The sequence below is a fragment of the Myxine glutinosa genome, chromosome 7, assembly GCF_964187855.1.
Source record: "Myxine glutinosa chromosome 7, kmMyxGlut1.1, whole genome shotgun sequence".
NCBI lineage: Eukaryota > Metazoa > Chordata > Myxini > Myxiniformes > Myxinidae > Myxine > Myxine glutinosa.
Window position 1 is genome coordinate 115,484,408 of NC_136267.1, and position 25,089 is coordinate 115,509,496.

General features: G+C 41.1%; 1 protein-coding gene across 1 annotated transcript in view; it reads right to left on the minus strand.

Moving 5' to 3' along the window:
* Positions 1-6,284: 6,284 nt before the first annotated feature.
* The window catches only part of LOC137418944 (insulin gene enhancer protein ISL-1-like), a 123,317-nt gene continuing 104,512 nt past the window's right edge, over positions 6,285-25,089 (minus strand). Inside the window, exon 8 of the mRNA XM_078782173.1 lies at positions 6,285-7,271. Within this exon, the coding sequence (XP_078638299.1) occupies positions 7,155-7,271 (117 nt within the window). The 3' untranslated portion in view covers positions 6,285-7,154. The remainder of the gene's footprint in view (positions 7,272-25,089) is intronic.

Genomic DNA, 25,089 nt, shown 5'->3' on the forward strand with positions numbered 1-25,089 from the left:
AGGGTCCCGCGATGAGCAGTGACAATGACAAAGAGGACAAAGCGGATAAGCTTCAACAAAGACAAAGTGAAGAACCAGACAAATGAACCAGACAACCAAGCAACAGGTATAATACAATTGATGGCAGATTAGTTCCTGCATATTGACTTCAGAGGCCAAAGAAACGCAAGTCTAGGACAGTAGTTTAGATCTCCGTATGAATAAACCTGCTTAATAAGCCGTACATGTTTTCTCAACATCTGTGGCCTGTGCAGACATTCACGAGGAATGTGAATCCGTGATACTGATACTCACTTCATGGTCATTGAATTCCGTGGAACTCCACTAAGACTCCAACTCTGGTCAGTTATGTCAGTCTCATCATTCTCATTGACTCGCAACTCTGGATGTTGACATTGTGTCCATAAATACCAGCGGAGACTAGTTACATCAAGGGGGTTGATGAAAAATCAACCGAGGAAATCTCTTTATCAACAAGGAGTTCAGATGCCTGGTGTTGGCTTAGCGGTTCGGGCGCAGGCTTGGAATCCGAGGATACCTGGGTTCAAATCCTGGTCGATCGCTGAATTAACGCCAGGGGGGTTGACTCAGCCTGTCATCGGTCCTTCCGAGGTCGGCTCACTGGTAATTCCCTGTGTGTCGCAAGAGGCAACTAACAGGGTTGGCGGCAGGAAGGGCCATAAAACATTACTTCAAAAAGGGAACCAAGGTTCCAGAAATAAGGCCAACCTCTGCTCCGTGAGGAAAAATGGCCTCTAAAGGTGGTTCAACAAGGACTTCAGGTGGTTGGCCCGAAAAAAAAACCCATGAAATTAATGCAAATGCAAATTAAAATTGCTTCATAATGGACAGTCCCATTCCCCTCAAGCTCGGTAAGTTCACCTTTTTGACAAATTTAGTCAACATCTCAACAAAGCTAGTCAGTCGGAAAACTTCGTGGTGAGCAATGATTCTCATTTGAATCACATCTTGGCACAATACGCTGTCCGATTCTTCATATAACGTACCGTGAAAAGCAAACACCATGAGTATTTAATCATCAAACCTATTTCGTTATTTGTGTTGTGTGTTGGATGCTACCTGAACTCCCTAGTCCTAAGCAAATTGACAAAAATGCTTCAGCCCCAAATTTCGAGCAGACATTGAAGGTAGACAGTGCAAATTAAAATTCTGATTTAAGGAGCCAAATGCGAGCTGATTGATGCCCTGGACTGCCCTCTCTACAGGTCGACAAATTTTGAAAGTGTAAACCAACACAACCTGCACCGAGATGTTTTGTTATTCAGCAATCCTTTGTTTTTCAAGCTTTACTTACCTTTCATCTGTACAGCTCACAGAGTGAATGTCTGTTTGGTTTCTTCATTCTTCATGAAAAACCTTGTATATTGAAGGAAACGTATCTCATGACAGCGCATTTCAGATGCAACACAGGGCACTTCCCCTTATGTGTACCAAAATACTTGTGAAATTAGATGATGATAGAGCTATCTGGAACATCAATATAGACTTCCATGAAATGATAAATAGAATTTGACGTTTATGTAGAGCAATGGAGGAAAGAAGAAGGGTATTGCAGATGTACCTGCAGTGATTGTTTCTGCTTGAAGGAGTGGGTCTCGCATAGGCCAATGTCACTCCGACAGATGATACATAATCGTGGAGTACATATGACTTTGCGATCAGTGAAGAACTGGATCCAAGTTTCTTCTTCAAAAGCAGCAGACCGAGCTGGCACTTCTTAAGCTCAACGGTCCAACCCTGCAACACTTCTGACTGCTTTGCAGTCTCTTCTTGTCAGTGAATCGCTGTTAATTTGTTTGATGATAGCCAACCTTTACACAGAGCCAGAGTTTGACTGATAGCCAGAGTATGACCAACTGGTAGAAAAATCAGAAATCCTGACAGAAAAATCACTGACACCATGTTTTTCATACTGAGCTTCGGCAAAGTCACCACATTCTCCATCCAAATCTGTCTATTTTAATAAACATGATATTTATCCCATCAAATCTTTGAGAATGTACGAATATATTGTTTTTTGCACTGACAATACTTGCATAACATATAATTATAGTGATCTTTCAGGAGTTTCAGCTCCAGACATGTTCACAGATAACCCCACCTACCCTTCCCCTATTCCCCTGCCCTACCCTCCCCGCATCCCCGTGATCCGAAATCGAAAAATCAAAGCCCGAGTGATTGTGTGAGCTACTGTCTTGTATTCATGTGTCAAGTTTCACAACAATCAGCCAGGTGATAAGGGAAGAGCAGCAAAAATACCATAAGGTCAACGGATTGCCGGACGGAGGACCGGATGTATGGATGGATGGACAGACATCCAGACATCACGACCCATTATAAAAGTTCATCTCTTCAAGAATCGAGATGAGATGACCTAAACGGAGGTGGTAGAAGACAGAGAATCCACCGGTCTGTCTGCGATGCAAAAGTAACACACCCAGAGATTCAGCTCCATCATAGGAGATTCCCAATTCTGTTCCTCTCTGGGACATTATTCCTCATTTTTGTATTGCTCCACCTTTCCTCTTTGTGTATAACCACATCCAACCTTCACCACCCCAACACCTTTTGGTAGATTATAAGCCAACTACCCATTGTCATTTGGTTGCTCCATGAGCTTTGTATAAAAAAAGACAATCACAGACAACTTCATTTCCCGATTTGCAAGTTATTATCCTTCAAACTATAAAAAATATGTAGCATTTTATACTTTTTTATCCAACTTACTCATTGTTTATCAATAAAATAGAATTAAGCAAGAAATTTGCAATTGTTTCTTTCATTTACAGCAATCGACAACATCTTTTTAAAGAAAATATGGGTTGGCCTGTGCATGTTCCCACTTGAATCCCTCCTTGGTCATGGTGCAAGAAACCCAGGTTCATATCCCACATCCCATATTGTTTGTCTATTGTCTACAGTCCTTGTAATTTGTGTAAAGGTACACTGATATACTGTGTAGTAATTGTCTTGGATGCTGGATGTTATTGATGTTGAAGCTCTTCCAAGACCATTTGATCATAGTAAAGATAACAAACAAGACACAGTAGACATTAATATATATTGCACAGTGATAACCAGATAATCCACCATTTTGGTGGTTTGGTAACTCTGCTGGCTGTCTGCTAGCACTCTTGTTGAAGTTAAAGAACCATGACAATCTGAAGAGTATATGTTTTGGGGTCTGTTCACGTCCCCAAAATTCTTAACGGGTGGTTGAGCAGGGCGATGGATAACAGACACACCGCAGTGCCACCATGTCCAGAATGATGCAACCAGTAGGTGCAATTCTTCATCAAACCACAGTCAAATATTCATTCACTAGATAAGTATCCCTCCACACGGCATACATCTAAAGCTCTTCCACGAGCTTTAGATGTATTCCTGAAAAGGCCACGAATGAAAAGAAATAACATTGTGCGCTTGAATCAAATCTGCATTTTATTGCGGAAAATAGGTTTTGTATACTGACAAGTAACGTGATAAGCAGATGTTGAAAAAGGGAGGTGGAGGGGTTAAGGTGAACAAACAGAAGCCCATGAAAACATAAAGGGAGCACACAAAAAAATAAACTATCAAACGAATACACCTGAGGGTTCAAGACAACCGTTAGAATTTTAAACACATCATTTCCCAATAATTTGTATGAGTTTAACTTTGTATACGTTGCACCATCATATCCCCCTACACCACACTGTTCATACATGACTGCACTGGTAATGATAACGACAGCTTAAATTAAATAAATAAAAAGAGAATAAGATATTTTCCCAATTTCTTTAATATATTTTTATATTTTGATAATAGTAGAAAATACATTTTGATCCCTCAGTTCGAACCACTCGTACAACGGAGCGAGTAAATCAGCCTCACCCCACAACCCCCTCCCATTACCCCTATCCCTCCTGTAACTCCCTGCCCCATCACTCCCACTCCCACCACAACTTCCTCCACCACCTTACCCTCACTGCCATTTCCCTCAGCCTCACTATTCCACTCCACTGACCCCCCGCCTCCACTCTCATTTTCCTACCCCTTCCCACTGTTCCCCCCACCCTTCCTACCCCAGCACCAGCCCCCTCCCATCACCATACCCCCAACACTCCCTCAACACCCACCCCACAAATTTCTGCTACCAATGACGTATTGCTCTTTTCACATCACACGTCTATTTCCCTCATCAGTTTATAAATACTTTACACCACATACTGCCTATTATTATAATATCAATGATTCTTAAAAAAATAATAAATATTAAAATAAGTGATATTTTAAACTTATAAATAATTTCCCATCCCCCCTTGCCCCCATTGTGATTTTGTGCCCTGTTTTATTTATCCTGCAGAATAAAACTTCTGGTTTAGGTTTGCTAAAACAAATATCACTGTTTAAACGAGAAAATCAATGGAAAATATATTTTGCTCATTTACACTCCGATACGTTTTAAATTATAAAACTCATTGTGCATCATCATCATCATCATCATCATCATCATCATCATCAGCATCATCATCATCATCAGCATCATCAAAGGAAAAGTAAATACTTAGCAATGCACTTGGAAAACTAAAGAGCTTGTATATCGTTATGAGGCTTGCAATTTGAAGCAAAAGTGAAATCTCAAATTGAGCTCATAAACAGATCTGCTGTGTACTTTCATTTCACATCTTTAGAGGGAAGATTCCGCTCATTAATCCCAAATTCAACTTGGAAAAAAGTCACAATTCTAACAAATTGAGAGTATCATTGATGTGCACCATATTCGGATTTTCACAATTGAAAAATGAAAGAAGTGTCACGTGACCAGCTTGCAATGCAGCAGGTGTTCAAAATGTTCTCAGAACGAGGACTCACAATTGCCTAATAAATATAAACATATTTTTAATGTATGAATAATGTATAATCGAATAAACATAAACACAATCATATTTTAAATTTTAACATCTTCATGAAAAATAAATAAATAAGATAAATTAAACTGGCGTTTCTTGGACTATTGCGAGTGTCTTGTTCCGAGAACGTCTTGAACACCCATCGTAAGCAGAACACTCACATTAAAATTTTCATGGATAATGGGTCGAGGAACAAGGAAAGGATCAGCTAGCTGTTCGCCAATTTATAGGCCTTCCGATATTGGAACCTTGCCCGATTATTGCTTCAAAACTCAAGGAAAATGTTTTGAAAGTGACTGCTGTGCCGACAATATTCGCTCCGCCATATGTCAGTGTAATGCAGTCTCAATGTGATGCAATTAATGTCATGCAAAACCTTTCAGTGTAATGCAGTGCATCAAAATACCAGCTGTATTGATCAAATCACAAGGGCTTATCTAATTTGTCTTCAACGGCCGAGCTACAACCCAGAAATGATGCAACCAGCAGACGGAATTAGTAATCAAACGCTGCTGAGATTGGCATCTGATTATAGAATTGGAATATAATTGGGATGCAATATGAATTTCATGTCATGTTAGCAAAGTGCTGGCGTCCATCATGACTTTCAATCAGTCATCTCCAAATTGCAATTGTGACTTGCTGCCGAAATTTTTCTCAGCGTGATATAAAGTGAAATCGAAGATCACAAGTGGATATTTCCATTCGATGTTTTTTTTTGCAATTTGTCATTTGTTTCATTTTTAGAACCACAAAAGCGAGTCAACAAGTTTGTACCGATAGTGTTTCCCGAATTTGTAAGCACACCGCTATTGGAGCCTCTTTCTCCAAGACGAGCGACAAGTTCGGTGTGCCTCTCTTTCCAACTCGTCGGGTATATTATGGTTGAGCTTCCATCGTCTAAAATTACTTCATGTCTCGTGCAATCTACAGTTAGAAAAATAACGCCATCTCAAAATATTCAACATTAAATTATGTCATAAATAAATTAGGCAATAAATATTTCAATTAAATATAAATACTGTAAAATGGCAGAATTTGAAAGTAACGATAGGGGACAAACATGAAGGGGTGTGTGGGTGTGTACATATTACAGAACATTATTTCAATATTTCTCCTCTCTAAAATTATTCCCACAAACAATAAAGCATTCTTGGTTTCCTGTGGAAGAAACCAGATTCCATGGCCTTTACATAGCGTTATGGTGTCATGGCTTTGACAAAGAAATTCACTTTGGAATCCTGGATATGGTCTTTCGGCATAACTGCGGTAATGGGATTATTACTCATAAAGCCTCCATCAGTGTTAAAAGGCTATAGGTTTAACTCTCCAGGAATCGTCGTTGTATGATAATATTGAGATGGAGGGAGTTGTTCCCCCAAATACTCCGTCACTCTCATGGAGGTGGAATCATGTAACTCTGTGGGTGAATGAGAACCCCAGCAGGGTCACCGCAACATGTCACTTGCATGTGATGCTGGACGTCCAGGTCAAAGGATATTGAGAGAGAATAAGGTAATATGTTGGTATTATTCCCCACCTGCAAAGGAGCTACACGATGCAAATGTTGTAAGCTGCACAAGTAGTATCTGTAGATAAAGAGCAAGGATCGCTTAGTTCAGGTAGAGGTCTTAAATAAAATAGTTACCACTTTGTATAAGATCAGTAGTGAGGTTATTGTGACCGCAAAAGCTTTCACGAAGCATTAAAAGGCAAGCACATGATTTTCTACAGTAGATCAAGTATATTGCTTGGAGAAAAAAAAGAAAAAAAAAACTTTAAAAAAAACTTGTCCACCTGCTTTCATATAATCTTTGACACGTCTCTCTGCATCTGCTCAGAATGGCACGTCCCACAAACAAACTTAAGATAGCTTCTTGAAAGTATTTAACAATGTGAAATCAACTTTGCTACATATATGCACCAATTAAGGTAAATAGTTGTACAGCATCGTTGGCCAAAGAAAGACCTAAATGATGTTTTTGGTTCACTTATGCAGCCTTTTAAAAAAAATCCCACCTGATGCAAATATAGCATAAAAACAAAGCTTCACCATCTCTTTTCTTACATATAATCTCATTCTTTCATGTCATGTTTGATCACCTTAGCCTCCTTAATTCGTCCGACACACTCTTCTCTTTCTTCATATATTCTCCCCAACTTTATCAGGATATTTCTTATCTCCCTCTTTCCGTTGTCCACGATTCATCTGGTGCTGTCCTTCCATTTTAGATCACAGCGTTACGCCTCGATGGGGCTGGCCACCATACTGCTCGGTGTGTCTGGGAGCTGGGATGGTACGGAGCTTAGATCACTCCCCATTGAATTCGAACCCAGGTCAGCATCCTGGAAGCAACCCTTTCCATGATACAGTATGGATAGGATGGAGAAGAGTTGGAGATTAAAAGCAGCATGAAAACCAAACCACAGCCACAAGCTACCTTAAAATAATTAAATGTGCAATGTTGTGATAATCTCTATTGTAAAACAGGAGTGTCCGTCCGTCCGTCCCTGAACTACTCCCACAGTTTTGGAGCTAGCCCCACCAAACCTTCTGTGGAACATTTTGGGGTCCCAACGGGTGGCGTAAGGTAGGTGGCAAGGTATCATACATTCCTCAATACAATTATGATTTTGAGTTTTGATCCATATGAAACTGCTCCAGATCCGAAGGTAAACACACATTCATAGACATTCGATGCTTTGAAAATATCTCAATACAATTGTGATTTTGAGTTTCCACCTGAACGACTCTGCTTTTATCAATCCTATTTCGTGTGGGAGATTTCATCAATTTCTCAATCCAATTATGATTTTGATTTTCGATCCGAACAAAGTGGCTCGTATCTGCCCTTTCTCACTGGCAGGTTCAGCTCATGAGTGTTTGTAACATTGTATTTTGTTATATTAATGCTATAGTATTAATTTGTGAGTGGAATGCTGTTTGGAATGAAAATATAGAGAGATTGAGTTTAAAGGAGAATGATGTGAGGGTTAATCCACCCGTGACATTCACGGATTCGCCATTGACTGGGGAAATAAACCTTCAGCTGCAGTACAGTAAGTTTTTTGCCCAAATCCTTCACCAACTGGCTGTCCATGCCCGACGTCTGACTGGTGTCAGAGGTATGTGGAATTTATTGGTTCATGATTTAGCATTCGCCATTTCTGCATTGTCTGTTTGAATGTACACTGTATTATAGCATTCGCCATTTCTGCATGGTCTGTTTGAGTGTATACTGTATTATAAAACTACTCCATCACATCTAAAAATGGAGCCAATTGTTTTGACTACAGCTGAGGTCCAGAATTATTTTTTTTCAAGCGTTCACTCTCAATGATATCCACCCATATTGGGTGCACCATGTCACTACTTGTTCATACACCCGCTGTAAAATAGTCAAAGCAGAGTGATATATAAGGCTCTTTGGAAAATAATTGTTAGCATACTTTGAATTGAGAAATGCAGCTTAATTAAGAAATGAAGAAAGTTCAAGCAAGTGAAATTAGACACATCTGATACAATACGATAATATAAATAAATATCGAAGAAAATAAAATCTGAATGCAAAAAATATATGAAAATAGAAGCTATCAATTAAATATATGGTGGTGTAGTTTATATGCAGCATGTGGCTGCATCATTTTCTGGGGGCGCGGATGTGTCACTGTTGTAATGTCCCCCATTACCAATCAGCTGGTAATCATTTTGCCGACCTCAGAAGGATGACAGGCTGAGTTGTTGTTGTTTACCCCCAGACAGTTCTCTTGAACAAGCCCGTGACACAGTGACAGCCGATGGATTTCCCAGGAGCGACCCAGAGATCTGCCACATCTCGGATGGTGTACCCCCGCCTTCATGAAGTCAGGGCCACGATATAGTTAGAGAGAGAGAGAGAGAGAGAGAGAGAGAGAGAGAGAGAGAGAGAAAGAAAGAGAGAGAGAGAGAGAGAGAGAGAGTGAGAGAGTGAGAGAGTGAGAGAAAGAGGAAAAGGACCGGTCCATGGGGACCAATCTGCACTCTGACCGTGACTGCGTTGCCCTGGCGAATCTGGGCAGCAGGGAAGAATGGGGAAGATTTGGCCCCGGGCTTGTGTTGGGGGGTTCCCGGTGTGTACCCCGGTTTAGAATAGGTGCACCGTATCCCTGCGCATCGTAAGAGGCGACCAAGGGTTGGCGTCAGGAAGGGCATCCGGCCATAAAAACATTGCCTCAAACAGGGAACCATGATTGTCATGGAGCCCACAAGGCTAACTCCCGCTCTAGTGGGGAAAAATGGCCTTAAAACGATCATTCATTCATTCATTTCATTCTTGTGTTGGGGGGTACAACCACCACGAAAATGCGTCCCTGATAGTCGTAACAGTCTGATTCAACCCACCTGGTGTTAATTCAACAACATGACAGGGGGCTTGAATTCAGGACCCTAAGATCTCAAGTCAGTCACCTTAACCATTTAGCCAACACCAGGCTTAATTTCCTCTACCACAGAAGGTGGATGGAGGTTATGTTTTCACCCCTGTCTGTCTGCTTGTTTGTCTGTCTGTTTGTTTGTTTGTTTGTTTGTGAACAAGATATCTCAAGAAGTTGTGGACGTATTCAGACGAAATTTGGCAGAGAGGTAGCGTGTGTGACAAGGACAAAAATGATTAGATTTTGGTGAAGATCCGGATTCGGATCCGGCTAGTAAAATTTTAAAGTAATTCTTCACCATTGGGAGAAAGGACCAAAAACGATACATAGCAGGATATCTCAAAAAGTTGCACACGGACTTGGACAAAACTTGGTGGAAAGTTTGGGTGTGTGACAAGAAAGAATTGGTTCAATTTTGGTGAAGATACAGATCCGGCTGGTAGAATCGTTTAAGTGATTCTTCACCATTGAGTGATAGGGCTAAAACCGACATATAGCACGATATCTCAAAAAGTTATGGACGGATTTGGACGAAACTTGGTGGACAGGTTGTGTGTGTGTAACAAGGACTAATCGATTCGATTTTGGTGAAGATCTAAATATGGATTCAGATACGAGGATTATTTAATAATTGTAAGTGATTCTTCACCATTGAGAGATCGGGCGAAAAGCATTATATAACATGATATTAAAAAAAGTTATGGACGAGTTATGACTAAACTTGGTGGAAGTGTTGGTTAGGTGACAAGAACAAGCCGATTCGATTTGGTTCAGGTCCAAATCCAGATCCGGCCTATCAGTGGGATGCAAAACATAAACTATTCAGCCTGGCAGAGATTTATTCGCTCTACCGAGTGCCCTTCTCGTTAAATATGTAATGACTTAGAATGACAAAATAAATTGCTAGCAACACTAAAAGCTTCTTTCATTAAGTTCGTAACATCAATGGAACATTTAAAAGTCAACAACGTAGTTCTTGGAAAAAGCGAATGTTTAACAGAAGCTAAAGATGTACTAAAGCGTTGGAAACAATACTGTGAATAATTTTATGCAAATAAAGAAAAATTCGCAAGAAATCAAAAAAAGGAACTAAATCTAGATATAGAAAAGGAACCACATATGCTTCGCTGTGAAGTTGATGCAGCAATCAAACAACAGAAAAATAACAAATCTATAACAATCTATAACAAATCTATAACAATCTATAATAATCTATAACAATCTATAACAAATCTATAACAATCTATAACAATCTATAACGAATCTATAACAACCTATAATAATCTATAACAATCTATAACAAATCTATAACAATCTATAGCAATCTATAACAATCTATAACAAATCTATAACAATCTATAACAAATCTATAACAAATCTATTTAAAATCTATAACAATCTATAACAAATCTATAACAATCTATAGCAATCTATAGCAATCTATAACAAATAACAAAATAAAATAACAATTTTTTTTAACCTTCATTAAATATCTCCCTATTCCTCCGTTTGGTTAAATAATGCAACAACATCGTTTAACCAAAGGCCTCACTTTGAACGGTCAAATTAATGTGGGAATCGGGCCTGGTGATGATGGTGAAGATTTTTGGCTGTCGTCATCACCAGCAGCCATCTTGAAATCCAAAATGGCAGCCATTATATGAATTTGTCATATCACCATCATAATCCTTGCTGGTTTAACACTTGGATCATGTCATTCACTACCAGAAAAACTCATCACCACAGAAAAGTATATACTACTGCTTCGCAATTTAATGTTATAATTGGTTCAAATGAGCTAAGTTGTAATGCTTTCAGGCAATGTATAAGATAAAAAGCTTGACAGTGAATGATCCACAGACATGAAAATACTAGTACCGACTGCAAAGCCGCAATGAGCCGGCGAAGCCAAAGCCTCTTGCCACTATTTTACCCATCACTATGGCATCAGTAGGTTAGGTAGTTGGTAGTAGGTAGGTGTAGTAGGTACCGTACCGAGTTCAAAATGACACCATTTGCATTCTGGATGAGATTAAAATTTATAAAATCTCCTTCTTGATTAATTCGGTGAATTCCGTCTCAACTTCGGATATTTCCGGCCGTGAAAAACTATCACCTACGGCCGCGAGATTTCTAATAAATAATTCTTCGTCAATTTTAGAATATTTGACGCCGTTTTCAGCGTCCGAAATGTGGTGAAAAGGTTTTTTGAAATATTTTTTCAAATCCTCTAATCTCATTGGTTCCGGTGTTTGATGACGATTTTCGTTTAAGATAACCAGGCCCATGCGGGCCGAGGTTGGTCTTAAAGTATTTTAATTACAAATTAGAGGTGCATAAGATTGTGAATCAAAAAAAGACGGTGAAACAAACTCCTATTGAACTTTTTTCAATTTGTTATGCATACTTCCGCATCCGCAAGATGGCGGCCTCCATTGAGCGATTTGGTGTGTCAAAGCTTCGAAATTCTCAAGGGATCCAGCAAAATCTGGCTTTTCAACATAATACGTACGCGTTCATTCACAACACCGGCTTTGCCGGCTACAAATCCCCAGTGAACACAAGATTGGCTAAAGCAATTCAATATGTTTACCTCCATTTATTCACTATGAGCAGCATTTACTGCTCACTGGTGGGTTTTTCACTGGAGATGAAAGTGATTTTTCACCTTTTCACTGAAAAAAAATAACCCAATGCAGTAGTTCAAATTTAACTTGTGTTTTATTTTCAATTTACTAGAGTACTGCACTGCAATTGGGCTTTTCCACAATCTAGCAATGGATTACAAAATTATTAGCTCAATTGTTTGAACCTACCTGCTACAAAATCTACCTGCCCACTCTGATGCTGTCAGGGCTACAAAAATGCAAGCCAAAGTTCTGCTGCTGAACTCCCCTGATTGGTGAGCAGCATTCCTACCTTCCAAGCATTTCTTCTCACCAATCTTTCATCTTATGTCTGTTATGCTGCTTCCCCATGTGGCCCGGCAGGCAGGTATCGAATAAGTATCACAGCTCGGCCTGGCTTGGCCAAAGTTGGGTTTTCATTCAGAAATTTCATAAAGTTCAACTCTGTTTTTTGGCTTCTATAAGACCCAAGGCGTTTGAATTGCATGCAACACGAGACTGTATTTAAAGGTGCTTACCCTTCAGCCAGGCCATTTCCAAAAGGAAATAGCTCTATTCCATTGGCCACGTAATCCCGGTGTGTACCCCGGTTTAGAATAGGTACACCGTATCCCTGCGCATCGTAAGAGGCGACTAAGGGTTGGCGCCAGGAAGGGCATCCGGCTATAAAAACATTGCCGCAAACAGGGAACCATGATTGTCATGGGGCCCGCAAGGCTAACCCCTGCTCTAGCGGGGAAAAATGGACTTAAAAACGATCATTCATTCATTCATTCATTGGCGACGTAAAATATGGACATTTTTTCATCCATGAACCATTCAATTCAAAATGGGTGCATCACATCCTTTTCGCATTAGCATTAAACATGTGAATTGAGTATAACACAAATGATAGTCGAAAATGACAGTACAAGGTACCGTAAAATGGGGTGAATAGGGACAGCAAGGTGAATAGGGACACAAACTGAAAAAAGTTTGGAAACTTTTTTCGCTGAAAATTGATAACCATACTGATTTGTTCATATTTGGGTTGCAAGTGTTCTCTTGTTTTTTTAAAAAGCAACTTATAGTCCCTATTAACCCCATATATGGGTTAAATAGGAATACATAGGATTTTTATGGCTGTCCCTATTCACCCCGTTTTACGGGTGAATAGGGACAGTCACTAATACAAAAAAAAAATAATGAAGAAATAGGGACAGTTTGGAGAAACTTTTTATCCCATATTTTTTTTCATTGGGACCGTGGTTTATATTATGGGTGCATATTATGTGCATCCATCTGAGCTATCAATTTAGCAATAAGTTGGAAACTCAGGATTGTTTCTTGATTATTATTTTTTTGTATCAGTGACTGTCCCTATTCACCCGTAAAACGGGGTGAATAGGGACAGCCATAAAAATCCTATTTATTCCTATTTAACCCATAAATGGGGTTAATAGGGACTATAAGTTGCTTTTTAAAAAAACAAGAGAACACTTTCAACCCAAATATCAACAAATCAGTATGGTTATCAATTTTCAGCGAAAAACGTTTCCGAACCTTTTTTCAGTTTGTGTCCCTATTCACCTTGCTGTCCCTATACACCCCCATTTCACGATACAGCACGAAGGCGAATACCTGAACAAATAGTACGTCATCGGTAGAGAATGTACCTCCAACAGGCTGAACAGTTTGCATTTTGTATCCCTCTTATCATTCAGTAGAAACCCATTAATTCCTGTGTCATTTGCATATTTGATTACACTACAATTAGGACTTGAACTGCAGCAGTCACTTTTATACGAGGAAACAAAATGTGTGAGACAACATTACCTAGTAGTGCACCTCGACTCAAATCCCTGATATGTGATATTATATTGTTGGACATCACCTGTTGTGGTTTATCTGTAAAAAAAAACTGTGAATTAATCTTGAGAGCCAAGGTGTGATGTCTAATTTCAAACTTGTCAATTAATATGTATGGTACAATTTGATTGAAGTCACTGGAGAAATCAATAAATACTGACCTTACAAAAGACTTGGGAGTATCTAAATGATGGTGCGGCCTTGTCGATAAACAAGCATGGCATCCTCGACACCCCTATTACTCCGATATGTAAATTGAGATTGGTCAAGCAAGCCTACTTCACTACTCAACAATGTCAACAATATCCTTTCAACTTCATTACAGTGGACGTCAAGGCTGCTGGAGGGTAATCATTCAACTCACTGGGTTTTTTTTTACTTTTGGTACTGGAATGATGATTGAAGATTTCCAATTTTGAGGAAGGACTGGTTAATGTGGTTGTATGTGGTCCTGGTGTTGTACGCTAAGGATATCAAGGGGTTTGTGGAGTAGGGTTAAACAAATAGATGCACCAGACTCCTATCAATTGGTTGAATGTTTGGCATTTTAATTATGAAAAAGGCCTCCCCCTCTCCGACCCCCCCCCCCCCCCATGACATAATCAACATTTTTGTGCCCTCCCTTTTCAATCTCCATTATAATATGTAATAAAATTGAAATGCTTCACAGGAGTGGAGCTAGGACTGCACATGTGTGTTTGCTCCACATTTGCTCTGCAAAGTATTTTCACACCAGGAAGGTCAATGTCACAAAATAAACTGTCAATTTCTAACCAAATTGATATAAAATGATGAAGTAAGGCCACTTTTATGGAGGTGAATGGGTGACGTAGGCACCAGTGATGGCTGCAACACCCGTCTATGCCATTGGGTGCAGAACTTAACTAGAAGGGCACTCAGTAGAGAGCATACCTCCACCAGGCTGAACAGTTTATGGTTTCTATCCCACTCATAGGCCTGATCTGCTTCCGGACATGAACCAAAAACCAATCGACTTGTTCTTGTCACCTAACGAACTCCTCCACCTAATCTGTGATTAGGCACATACACAAACATCTTCTGTGAAAATTCTGATCATGTTATCCAATTTCAAATGACAAGTGCATCATGAAATCATTCCTCATAGACAAACAGCGAACCATGCATTCGCCAATGATGTTCTGAATTTTCTACGGAACACAATCTGACAGCGACGTCGACGTCGACATAGATAGACAGCAATCAATGCGTCCTTCGAAGTGACAATCATCCTCCAGCACAAAGTGATGCATGTGCATCAGCTTTTGGCAAAAAATGCAGAAGAGCATTTCACTTGTTGGGTATATACGTAATTCGCTGAAGATTCTCCAAGTTTTGTTTTTCTGTTCCCAAAACTGAAAAGTGTAAGTATTGCAAACTGGGCTATCCAAGAAAAGTAAACAAGACTAGGATAAAAGGAAGTCCTCTATGGATTCAGTTTCAACAGGCCATGCCCATGCTATCATTGTGCTTTGAAAAGAGCCACCTGCCAAACTAACAGGTCAAAATCTGTGGACAAAGGCCAAGCCCCTTGCTGGGCCCACCTAACACGACCTGTCCTGGCCACATCTCAAAGCTTGTTTCCAAACCCAGATGTTGATTGGACGTCATCTTATGCACAAGGTCCATCCATTGTACTTCGTAACTCACAGCATACAAGAGCTTCATGTACATGGCCCTGTTCATGTACATATTGACTGTTTTCCCACTATAGGCCTAATCACCCAGTACCGTTCTACTTCTCCTTGAGACTGTGGAGAACAACTTGATAGTTATTGAAACCCTCTCTTTGTTTCTCTCCTCAGATCCAAGATGTCTGCCTCTTTTTATTCTTTGGATCCACTTGGTTTCTAGCCTGGTGTTGGCTTAGCGGTTAGGGTGCCGGCTTGGGATCCTAGGATCCTGGGTTAGAATCCCAGTCGATTGCTAAATTAACACCAGGGGGGTTGACTCAGCCTGTCATCCTTCCGAGGACGGCAAATTCAGTACCAGCTTGCTGGGATGAATGATCCCGGTGTGTACCCCGATTTAGAATAGTTACACCGTATCCCTGCGCATCGTAAGAGGCGACTAAGGGTTGGAGTCAGGAAGGGCATCCGGCCATAAAAACATTGCCTCAAACAGGGAACCATGAGGTCATGGGGCCCGCAAGGCTAACTCCCGCTCGAGCGGGGAAAAATGGCCTTAAAACGATCATTCATTCATTCATATTCCACTTGGTTTCTAGCCTCTTCAACAACTCGCATAACTCCATGTTGTCCTGTTCTACTTGTCAATTACTTAACATCGTCACCTCAAGTTGACATCACTCTCTTTCCATTCCTGTAATTTTTGGGACCGTTGTTGGACAATGTCCACCTAAACGCCACTTTTGTATACCTCCTTCAATGTCATTGCACAGTGACACATATGCTCATCTATGAGCCTTGAATCTGCATTTACAGCACATATAAAAATGCTAAAATCTTAAAACACATATAAAAATGCGAAAACACATCTTACTATAAATCACCAAATTTCCGTCTGTCTGTCTGTCTGTCTGTCTGTTCGAAGGTACCGTAAAAACTGCTGAACCGATCGCAAAGATATTTTGGGTGGATAATCCTGGGATCTCCAGGAGTAAAGTAGGCTATTTAGTTTTCCCAATTTCAGCTTTAGTCTCCAGCATTCTCAGGTTTGGACTCCCGCATAACATTCGTGTTCGCATGATGTTCATTGTTCTCATTGTGACGATGTTGTTTTCCCAGGTGCACGCACAAACGGCTGCACCGATCGCTGCACGGCTGCACCGATCGAACTCGGTGACCTCGGACCTTTTGACTTGACTTGACTTGACAAAGACCTTTTATAAGGACACGGGTTGAATCCCTGCTTGAGAGAATTCTAACCCATTTCAACTGAAGGAAACACATATCGGGAGTACAAAGGACATAGCGATTGTGAACACGATTAGTTGAATCTTCACATGAGAGAATTCCACATAGCTATTTGGGCGGTGAATACACTAACAGATCGCTGTCTCCATCGATCTTGCCAAGGCCGTAACACCTATCGGCTCAAAATCCTTTTAACTGTTGATTTGGTAGTTTTTACAATGAAGGAAACACGTATCGGGAGTACATACGACATCGGGAGGACGAACTGCACGCGTCTTCAGTATCAAGCTTAAATCTCTCATGGCGAATCTGAAGAGCAGAATGCTTGGAGAAGTGGTGGGCTACTTCGGCATGAAGGAGGATCAGAAACGTGGACTCCCACACTGCCACATCCTGCTGAAACTTGCTCCCGCATGACGTTATTTTCCCGGGTGCCGCACAAACGGCTGCACCGATCGAGATTTAATGGATGTTTATATAAATCGTTTAAAAGAAAAAAAGCCTTCAATTTCTGATATTTAGTCTTTTAATTGGGGCCTCCCAATTGAAGCCCCGCCCATAGGGCGGGTACCGTTGCTAGTTAGTAGAATCCTTAAACCTTCATTATTTGAATGCTAGGCTGGATCCTTGGAACCACTGCCTTTCTGCCCACTTTGACCTTCCTAAAATTATAGAGTTGAATAAATTACAGTAAATCTTCCATGACATGAGCGTCATTACTTGACGGATACCGGTGCAATAGAAATATTAATATATTATTATTTTTTATTATTGTTATAATATTAATTAATATACTAATTAATATTAATATACTAGCTCAACTGGACTTCAGTCTGGCGAGCTTATGTGATTCAGCAGTGTCCGTTGGCCAGTCAGTGAGTGAGAGTGAGAGTCTGTAACATGATTTTGATGAAACTTGGCCACACACATCATATATGATGCCTAACAAATGTGTATTGCCTGCATCAAAATCTGCGCTCATTAAGGGGGTCTAAGGAGGGGGTGGAGGGGAAAGGTGAACCCCCCAAAATAGGTATTTGCTGTCTTCTCAGAAACTAAAGACATGATTTTGATGAAACTTGGCCGCAAGCTTCATATCTGATGCCTAATGAAGGTGTATTGACCGCATCAAAATTTGCGCTCAATAAGGGGGATTACAGGGTGGGGTGGGGTGGGGGTTGTTTGACCCCCCCCCCCCCACACCCCACCCTAAAATAAGTATTTGCTCTCTTCTCCGAAACTACACACACTATTTCAATGAAACTTGATCACAACCTTCATCGCCCATGATGTACCAAAGTTTGTTCACGGCATTAAAAATATCAAGGTCTGAGGGAGTTTGTGGGGGGTTTGCGTGACTTGCTACTGATCCAGGTGAGTTTCAGGAGCCACGGTCCTATTTCTATTTTTATTATTATTATAATAATAATTATTATTGTTTTGATTCAATTTGAGATAAATGTGCTGCAAAACCTAAATCATTCACTCAATAAACAGGGGAAAATATAAGTTAAAATTTTTTTTTTGAATACAACATCGAGTAAGAGCTCGCACATTAAACACATATTAGCATATAAAACACAAAAACATAAACGGACACGTAAAACAATAAGTGGAGTGGGAGACAAGATGGGGAGAGAGAGGGAAGCACACAAGCACAACAATAGAGAACAGGAACATCGGGAGATCTGTTCGAAGGGAGACGACTGAGGGGGGTGGGGGGAAGTCGAGGGTGGAGGGGGAGGGAAGGGGTACACGGTATAAAACAAATTGCCACTACATGGAATTTCAGGAATGAAGTCGGAGATTGAAAGATGTGGATTTGGGGTGTATTAACGGGGGTAGAAAAGATCAAGGTTTTGGATGGGGGAAGATAAGTGATGGTGGTAAACAGCTGTTTTAAAGACCTGGAGGGAGGAGTAGGATTTAAGAGAGTGTGGGAGTTTGTTCCAGAGGCGAGAAAAAAAGAGGAATAAAAGAGTGAAGGTGAGCAGAGAGTCTTGATTTTGGCAGTTTAACCATAAGAGGGTTGCGGGCAGTTCTTGTGCGTCCTGCAAGAATATTTGGGGGACAGAGCCCAGAGAGAGCTGGGGGAGCTAGGCCAGAGAGGAGTCGGTATAAGACAGAAAGACTACCAACCTGTCTGTGGTGAGAGAGTCAAAGGCCCTCAGAATCAGCTTCATCACGGGAGATACCAATGATCCTGAAAGCTTTGGTTTCTACAGCGTGAAGCCGAGCTAGGTGTGAGGCAGGAGCACAAGCCCAGAGAGAAGAGCAGTATTCCATCAAGCTGCGGATGAAAGCCTTGTATGTGGTGAGGACCTCAGGTGTGCCAAGGAAGGACTTTGCACGACGGAGGATGCCCAGTCGGCGACTGGCTTTGGAGGCCAGCTTGGAAATGTGGTTTTCCCACGAAAGATCATGGCTGATAGTGAGACCCAAAAGCTTGAGTGACAGAACTTCTTGGAAAGGATTGTTCAGAAAGTAGATGGGAGGGATTTTCAGACGGTCTTTTCGGAGAGACATTGTGAGAGTGTGAGATTTGTCAGGATTGAAAGACATGTTCCACTTGTTTGACCAGCTTCTGATTTTGTCCAGGTCTGCAGAGAGTGAAGAAGCTGCTGCCTGCCGATCTGAGGGTTGAGCTATGGAGCAGCAGAGATTGGAGTCATCAGCATAGAGATAGAGAGGATTTTCCAGAGTCGGAAAGATGATTGATGAATACCAAATAAAGCACAGGGCCCAGAACACTGTCTTGAGGAACTCCAGTCTGAACAGGAAGGGGAGATGAGAGAATTCCATTCAGGGCCACACATTGACTGCAACCGGAAAGGGAGTCCACAAGCCATGTATGGAGATTTCCATGGATACCATAGGAGGAGGGTTTGGTGAGCAGAGTAGGGTGCCAGACCGTATCGAAGGCACGAGATATGTCAATGGAGACCGCTCTGATTTCCTGTTTGGTGTTGAGGGCCTCCATCCATTGTTGAGACAGCAGAAGCAGCATGTCCAGAGTAGAATGACCTGGTCGGAATCCAAATTGATGATCAGAGATCAAGCCATTGGAGAAGAGGAAGGACTTAATATCAGATGCGATGATGGATTCCATGACCTTACTGATGATTTTGAGCAGGCTGATTGGTCTGTAGTTGCAAGGATCCGTTTTTGCACCTTTTTAATGTAAAGCAGTGATGTTGGCTGATTTACAAGCAGATGGTAGATTACCTTGAGCAAAAGAGAGGGTGAAGAGAACAGAGAGTGGGTGAGATAGAGCGGCAGAGCAGGATTTTTGGACCCGTGGGCTGATGCCGTCTGGTCCAGTTGCAGAATCAGAATCGAATTTTGACAGTAACTTCTCCACCTTTTCCGGAGAGAAGGACACAGAGTCCAGGAGCAGCTGGGTTCGACTGGGTAAGGTGGGTCCAGAGAGAGATGGGTTTGGGACACAAGATTTTGAGGCAGACACAGTTGAGGCATTCAGCTTTTTCACGTGCGGTGTCAGCTGTGTAGCCATTTCAGATAAGGGAGGGGATGGAAGGGGAACAAACACAAGAAACAGATTTGACCAGACACCACCAGGATTTGGAAGAGGGACACCGGTTTGAGAGCTCAGTCTTGAGAGTAGAGAGATATTGTTTCCTGGCTCTCCTGAGGGTAGACACACACTTGTTCCTAGCTTTGTGAAAGGAAATGAGATTGCCTTCCGTTGGATTTGCCTTCCAGGAGGCGAAGGCAAGTTGTTTCAGGGAAACTGCCTCACCACAACATTCTGTGTACCATCTGCGCATGAGATAGAGATAGAGATAGAGATAGAGAGATAGAGATAGAGATAGAGAGATAGAGATAGAGATAGAGAGATAGAGATAGAGATAGAGATAGAGAGAGAGAGAGAGAGAGAGAGAGAGAGAGAGAGAGAGATAGAGAGAGAGAGAGAGAGAGAGAGAGAGCAGTTTACTTTGGAAAAATTCCCAGGATGAGTTTCTGTCTCCCATTTCCACTGCCTCTGACCAATCCAGATTATTGATGGGTGCTTGAAGACCGTGCCAGTCGGCCTGAGTGAAATGCCAGACTCGTCGATGCTGAGGAGGCTCTCTGCAAATGGCCAGAGAGATGTCCACTTTAACAAGCAAATGATCAGATGAACCGATTGGAGCAGAAGATGAGCAGCAGACATTTGCGGGGAAGTTTGTCATAACCAGGTCTAGAAGAGATGATGTACTGTTGACTGAGATCCGGGTCGGGAAATTGCCAGATTGTGTCAGTCCCAATGAGTCGTAGAAGTCCTTTGCTGAGGTGGCATGGCTGGTGAGAGAGGTACCCACATGCAGCCAGCTGACATGATGACCGTTGAAGTCACCACATATGAGGAAGAGAGAGTTGTGATGAGTGGATAGAAGTTGGTCCATGTTGTCAGACAGCGAGATGTAAATGGAGTCATCACAGTTTGGTGGACGGAACAGAATACATATGAACAAAAGGTGGGAGCGGAGGGGAACATGTTTTAAGAATAAATTATCTCCTGGAAAGGAAGAATATTTTATCCATACATTTTTGGAAGTGTTACATTGCACCCATTTTAGAGATTCATTAGAGTCTTCTGTAAAAAAAATATTTCAAGTTTGAGTCCCAGTCCAGGAAACGGAGTCTTGGAGGCAATTTATCCACGACTAATACAGAGAAAGAACCTACATGACGAGAAAAGAGAAGACCAAAAGTCTGATTTGGTGGTGAGAGGTGTATTCTAAATACATTTTTACTCCGAGCACATCTGCAAGGGTCATCCCGAAGGTTCTGTCACCTGGCTTACCTGGCCTTGCTACTTGTAAAGTAGAAGGTCAAGATGATCGCAAAATTGCATGTACATAGTCTCACGATTTACTGATATGTCTGATAAATACAAAATTCTCACATAATTATTGTTTCAGGAATTAAAATAATGACATCGTGCCAAGGGCGTGGCTGCAGGCTGTGGCAGAAAACTTCAGTGTCGAAGAAGAAGGTTAAATCCAAACTCTTGTGAAATTCATAGTGATGCAGATGAAAGATGCACATTAAATCCACCGAGAAACATGATAAAGCAAAATAAAATATACCGAGGTTAGTGGACGACGTTTTGCATCTTTTGAAGATTAACAGATCACCCACATCCAATGTGATATGGACACTTCAAAAGGAAGACTCCTGTGCTGCAATCAGAAAGTTGGTTGACTATTAGATGTAGTGCATCGAAGATGATGGAGCTTTTGTCATAATGATGCATGTCATAATGTGACATGAATAATGTTTGTCAATCGTACTACATATTTTGTATTGGTGGGAGGACTTGCACCCTCTGTACTGGTCTTGCACCCTCTGTCCTTTTCCGCACTTTGTCCCCCCACTACTCACTGCTCACCTCCATTCATTCATTCCTCTTTTTCCCCAACTGCAAAACCAACTTCCACATTCTCTTAAATCTCATTCTTCCCTCCAGATGCTCAAGACAGCTGTTCACCACCATCTCAGATCGTCCCCAATCTAAAATATGATCATTTCTGTCCTCGTTATCCCTCTCCCCTGACTTACCCCAATCCTTCCTCCTTCCAAATTTCCAGTTTCCCCTCCAGAGTTTCCTTCTGTATCCCATCTTGTCCACCCCATGCATCCTTTCCTGCCCCCCATTTCTCCCCCATACTCATTGTTTGTCCAAGTCTGCCTCTATCTTGGCATTCATTTTTGTTGTTGGTATTTTCCCCCCTCTCTACTGTTCCTTCTGCCCTGTTGTGTCCTGATTCGTTCAGTGTACTAATACTAGCTCTTCCACAAACCTCGGCTATTGATAAAAAAGCCTATAGAGAAGAAGCAGCAGAGACAGAACTTTAGGAATAACCCTCGTGTAATCAAAACAATACATTATTTTCTGATAGTTATTCCCTTTCCCTATAGCACTCATACCACCAGTTTCATTTCCATTCTGGCCGCTCCACTCTGTACTCCTTATGCTAACTCTGCAATAGAAGGAAGCTCTGACTGCAGGTAAGAGGTCAGATCAACCTTGCTCGACAATTTGAGGTGCATCATTTTCTGATATCAAGCCCTGCTCAACTAGATGGTATTCATAGAATACTTACCCTGCGCAGTCAACTTGGTGTGAGCCAACTCTTCTATTTTTGAACGTTTCTTTTTATTTTGATCCAATATGGCTGCCAGACCAAGTGAGCGATGACATCATAAATTTATATTCTCTAAATAATTAATTGTTGCATAGATCATGCTGAAAATTTTTCAAACTGATCAGACTAAGCGTTGTCCCTGTCGAATTATGACGTCGTAATTATGGCACCAATGACGTCATCGTTAACAACACCTATTCCCCATATGGAGTTATTTACAATGAGCCACGTTTCAATTTTTAAAATGCTGACACGGCACACACTTTACTTGACTGAAATGCATACACAAATGTTATATTTTCGTCAAAAATCGTCGGAATTTCGCCAAATCTGTTTTGGTCATGTGTTTTTTTTTTACCTCAGCGATTGACAAATCTGAAATCAGAATTTTATTTGAGGTCAAAATGACCCCGTGAGGTCGCTCCGTACTTTGCCTGCTCGTCATTTGCATGGTGATAATTAATTCAATGCCCACTCTAGAAGACTCTTCTTCTTCACGCAATAACTTCTAGCTTCCAGACCGTACAGCCAATCATCTTGAAATTTTGTAAACATGTTACACTTCATTACCTCTACTACAATATAAAGTTTCACGTCGATTAATGAAGCGGTTCAAGAGTTATATGTTTTTTTTCATATTTTCGTTTATTTATATCTGCCAAACCACGTGACCGATCGCAAATTCCAAAATGTGATTTTAGTAGACTGATATGCTGAACACATCTGTGAAGTTTCCCCTTGATAGGATCACAAATGAGGGAGGAGCTCAGTTTTTAAAGTTTATGCTTAAAAATGTCATAACTCCGAAACCATGTGACACATGACGTCATTCTCACTGACCTTTTTTGTTCGTCATGGCTATGCAATTCTACCTGCAAAGACTGGCCTCGATCTGTTCAGTCGTTTAAGAGAAAATTGGATTTTAGTGGTTTTTCACTCAAAACAATATGGCGTCCGAACCACGTGACCTACGACGTCATTATAATTTTATTTCTGCATCAATTTTTACCGAGAAGATGCTCAAGAAATTTAATCCTGATCGGATAAAGTTTTTTACTTGTCGAATTATGACGTCATAACGGCGGCACCTTTGACGTCATCATTCACATATGTTATTCGGCATGGAGAGTTCTTTGCAATGAGACCTGTCTCAATTATTTCTGTGAAGCGGTTTTTGAGATATAGAGTTGCAAAGTTTTTTGTTTTTTTCCAAGATGGCGCCCGTACCACGTGAGCTGTGACGTCATAATATTCACTAAAATATTCTACAGGAGGAGTTCCTCCTATGGTGCAAATTTCATGTCAATCGGACCAACAGTTGCCGAGAAAATGACTTTTTAAAATGCAGACACGCAAGTACGTATGTACGACGTACGGACGGACCCGAATGCTTAACCCTGCATTTCGCTTCGCGAGCGCAGGGTAATAAGCTGTTTGCCAGTTCATGACTGGTTCCCAGATTTTGTCCAGGGTTATAAAGTAGAGTGGTGCCCCAGATAGTATTCCTCCTCCTGCTCTACTCTCAGAAGCTTGTATTCCTCAAGGCAGTGTTCTGCAATATAATTTACTCTTGGATTTTGGCAATGGCTTGTTTGGTGGATCCTCTGTAGCATTTCACAAACTATTCCCTTCTCTGCTGGACAGTTCTTCAAGCCAGAGATGGACAGGTTCCAGATGCAACCTGTTGGGTTTTGTCAATCCAGAGAAGATAAGATGCTGTTCAACTGTTTGGAAAATTATGTTGAATGCTGGTAAGTCTAACAATATTACTTTATCGGTATGCTGAGAACATATGGGTTGACTGAATAGCTCAGAGATGGTGTACTCTCATTAAGGCTGTCTAATCTGGGACTGATTATAGACCTGACCATAAACTATTACTCTGATGTGTTGTAGGCAGGACATTGCATCAATGATTGTGCCATTTTTCAGACGAATGAAATGTCAGGTTTCCCTTCTGCCCTCATTTACTGATGGAGGTTAAAGATCCCACTGTGTCTTTCGCAAGAGTAGGCCATTGTGTGCCAGCACTATAGCCAAATTCCAAATTCTTGCCTTAAACTTTCGTCTGCGAATTTATTGTGGTCAATGGAGTTGTATGCAGCTGTTACTACTAAGACCTACATTATCCAGACAGCAAAACGACATGTATACAAGCGATGATATTTGAGGACCGAGTGAAAACAGTTGGTTCGCAAAGAAAAAGGGCCAATGGTAATGGGTATATAGTTCATGAATGGGT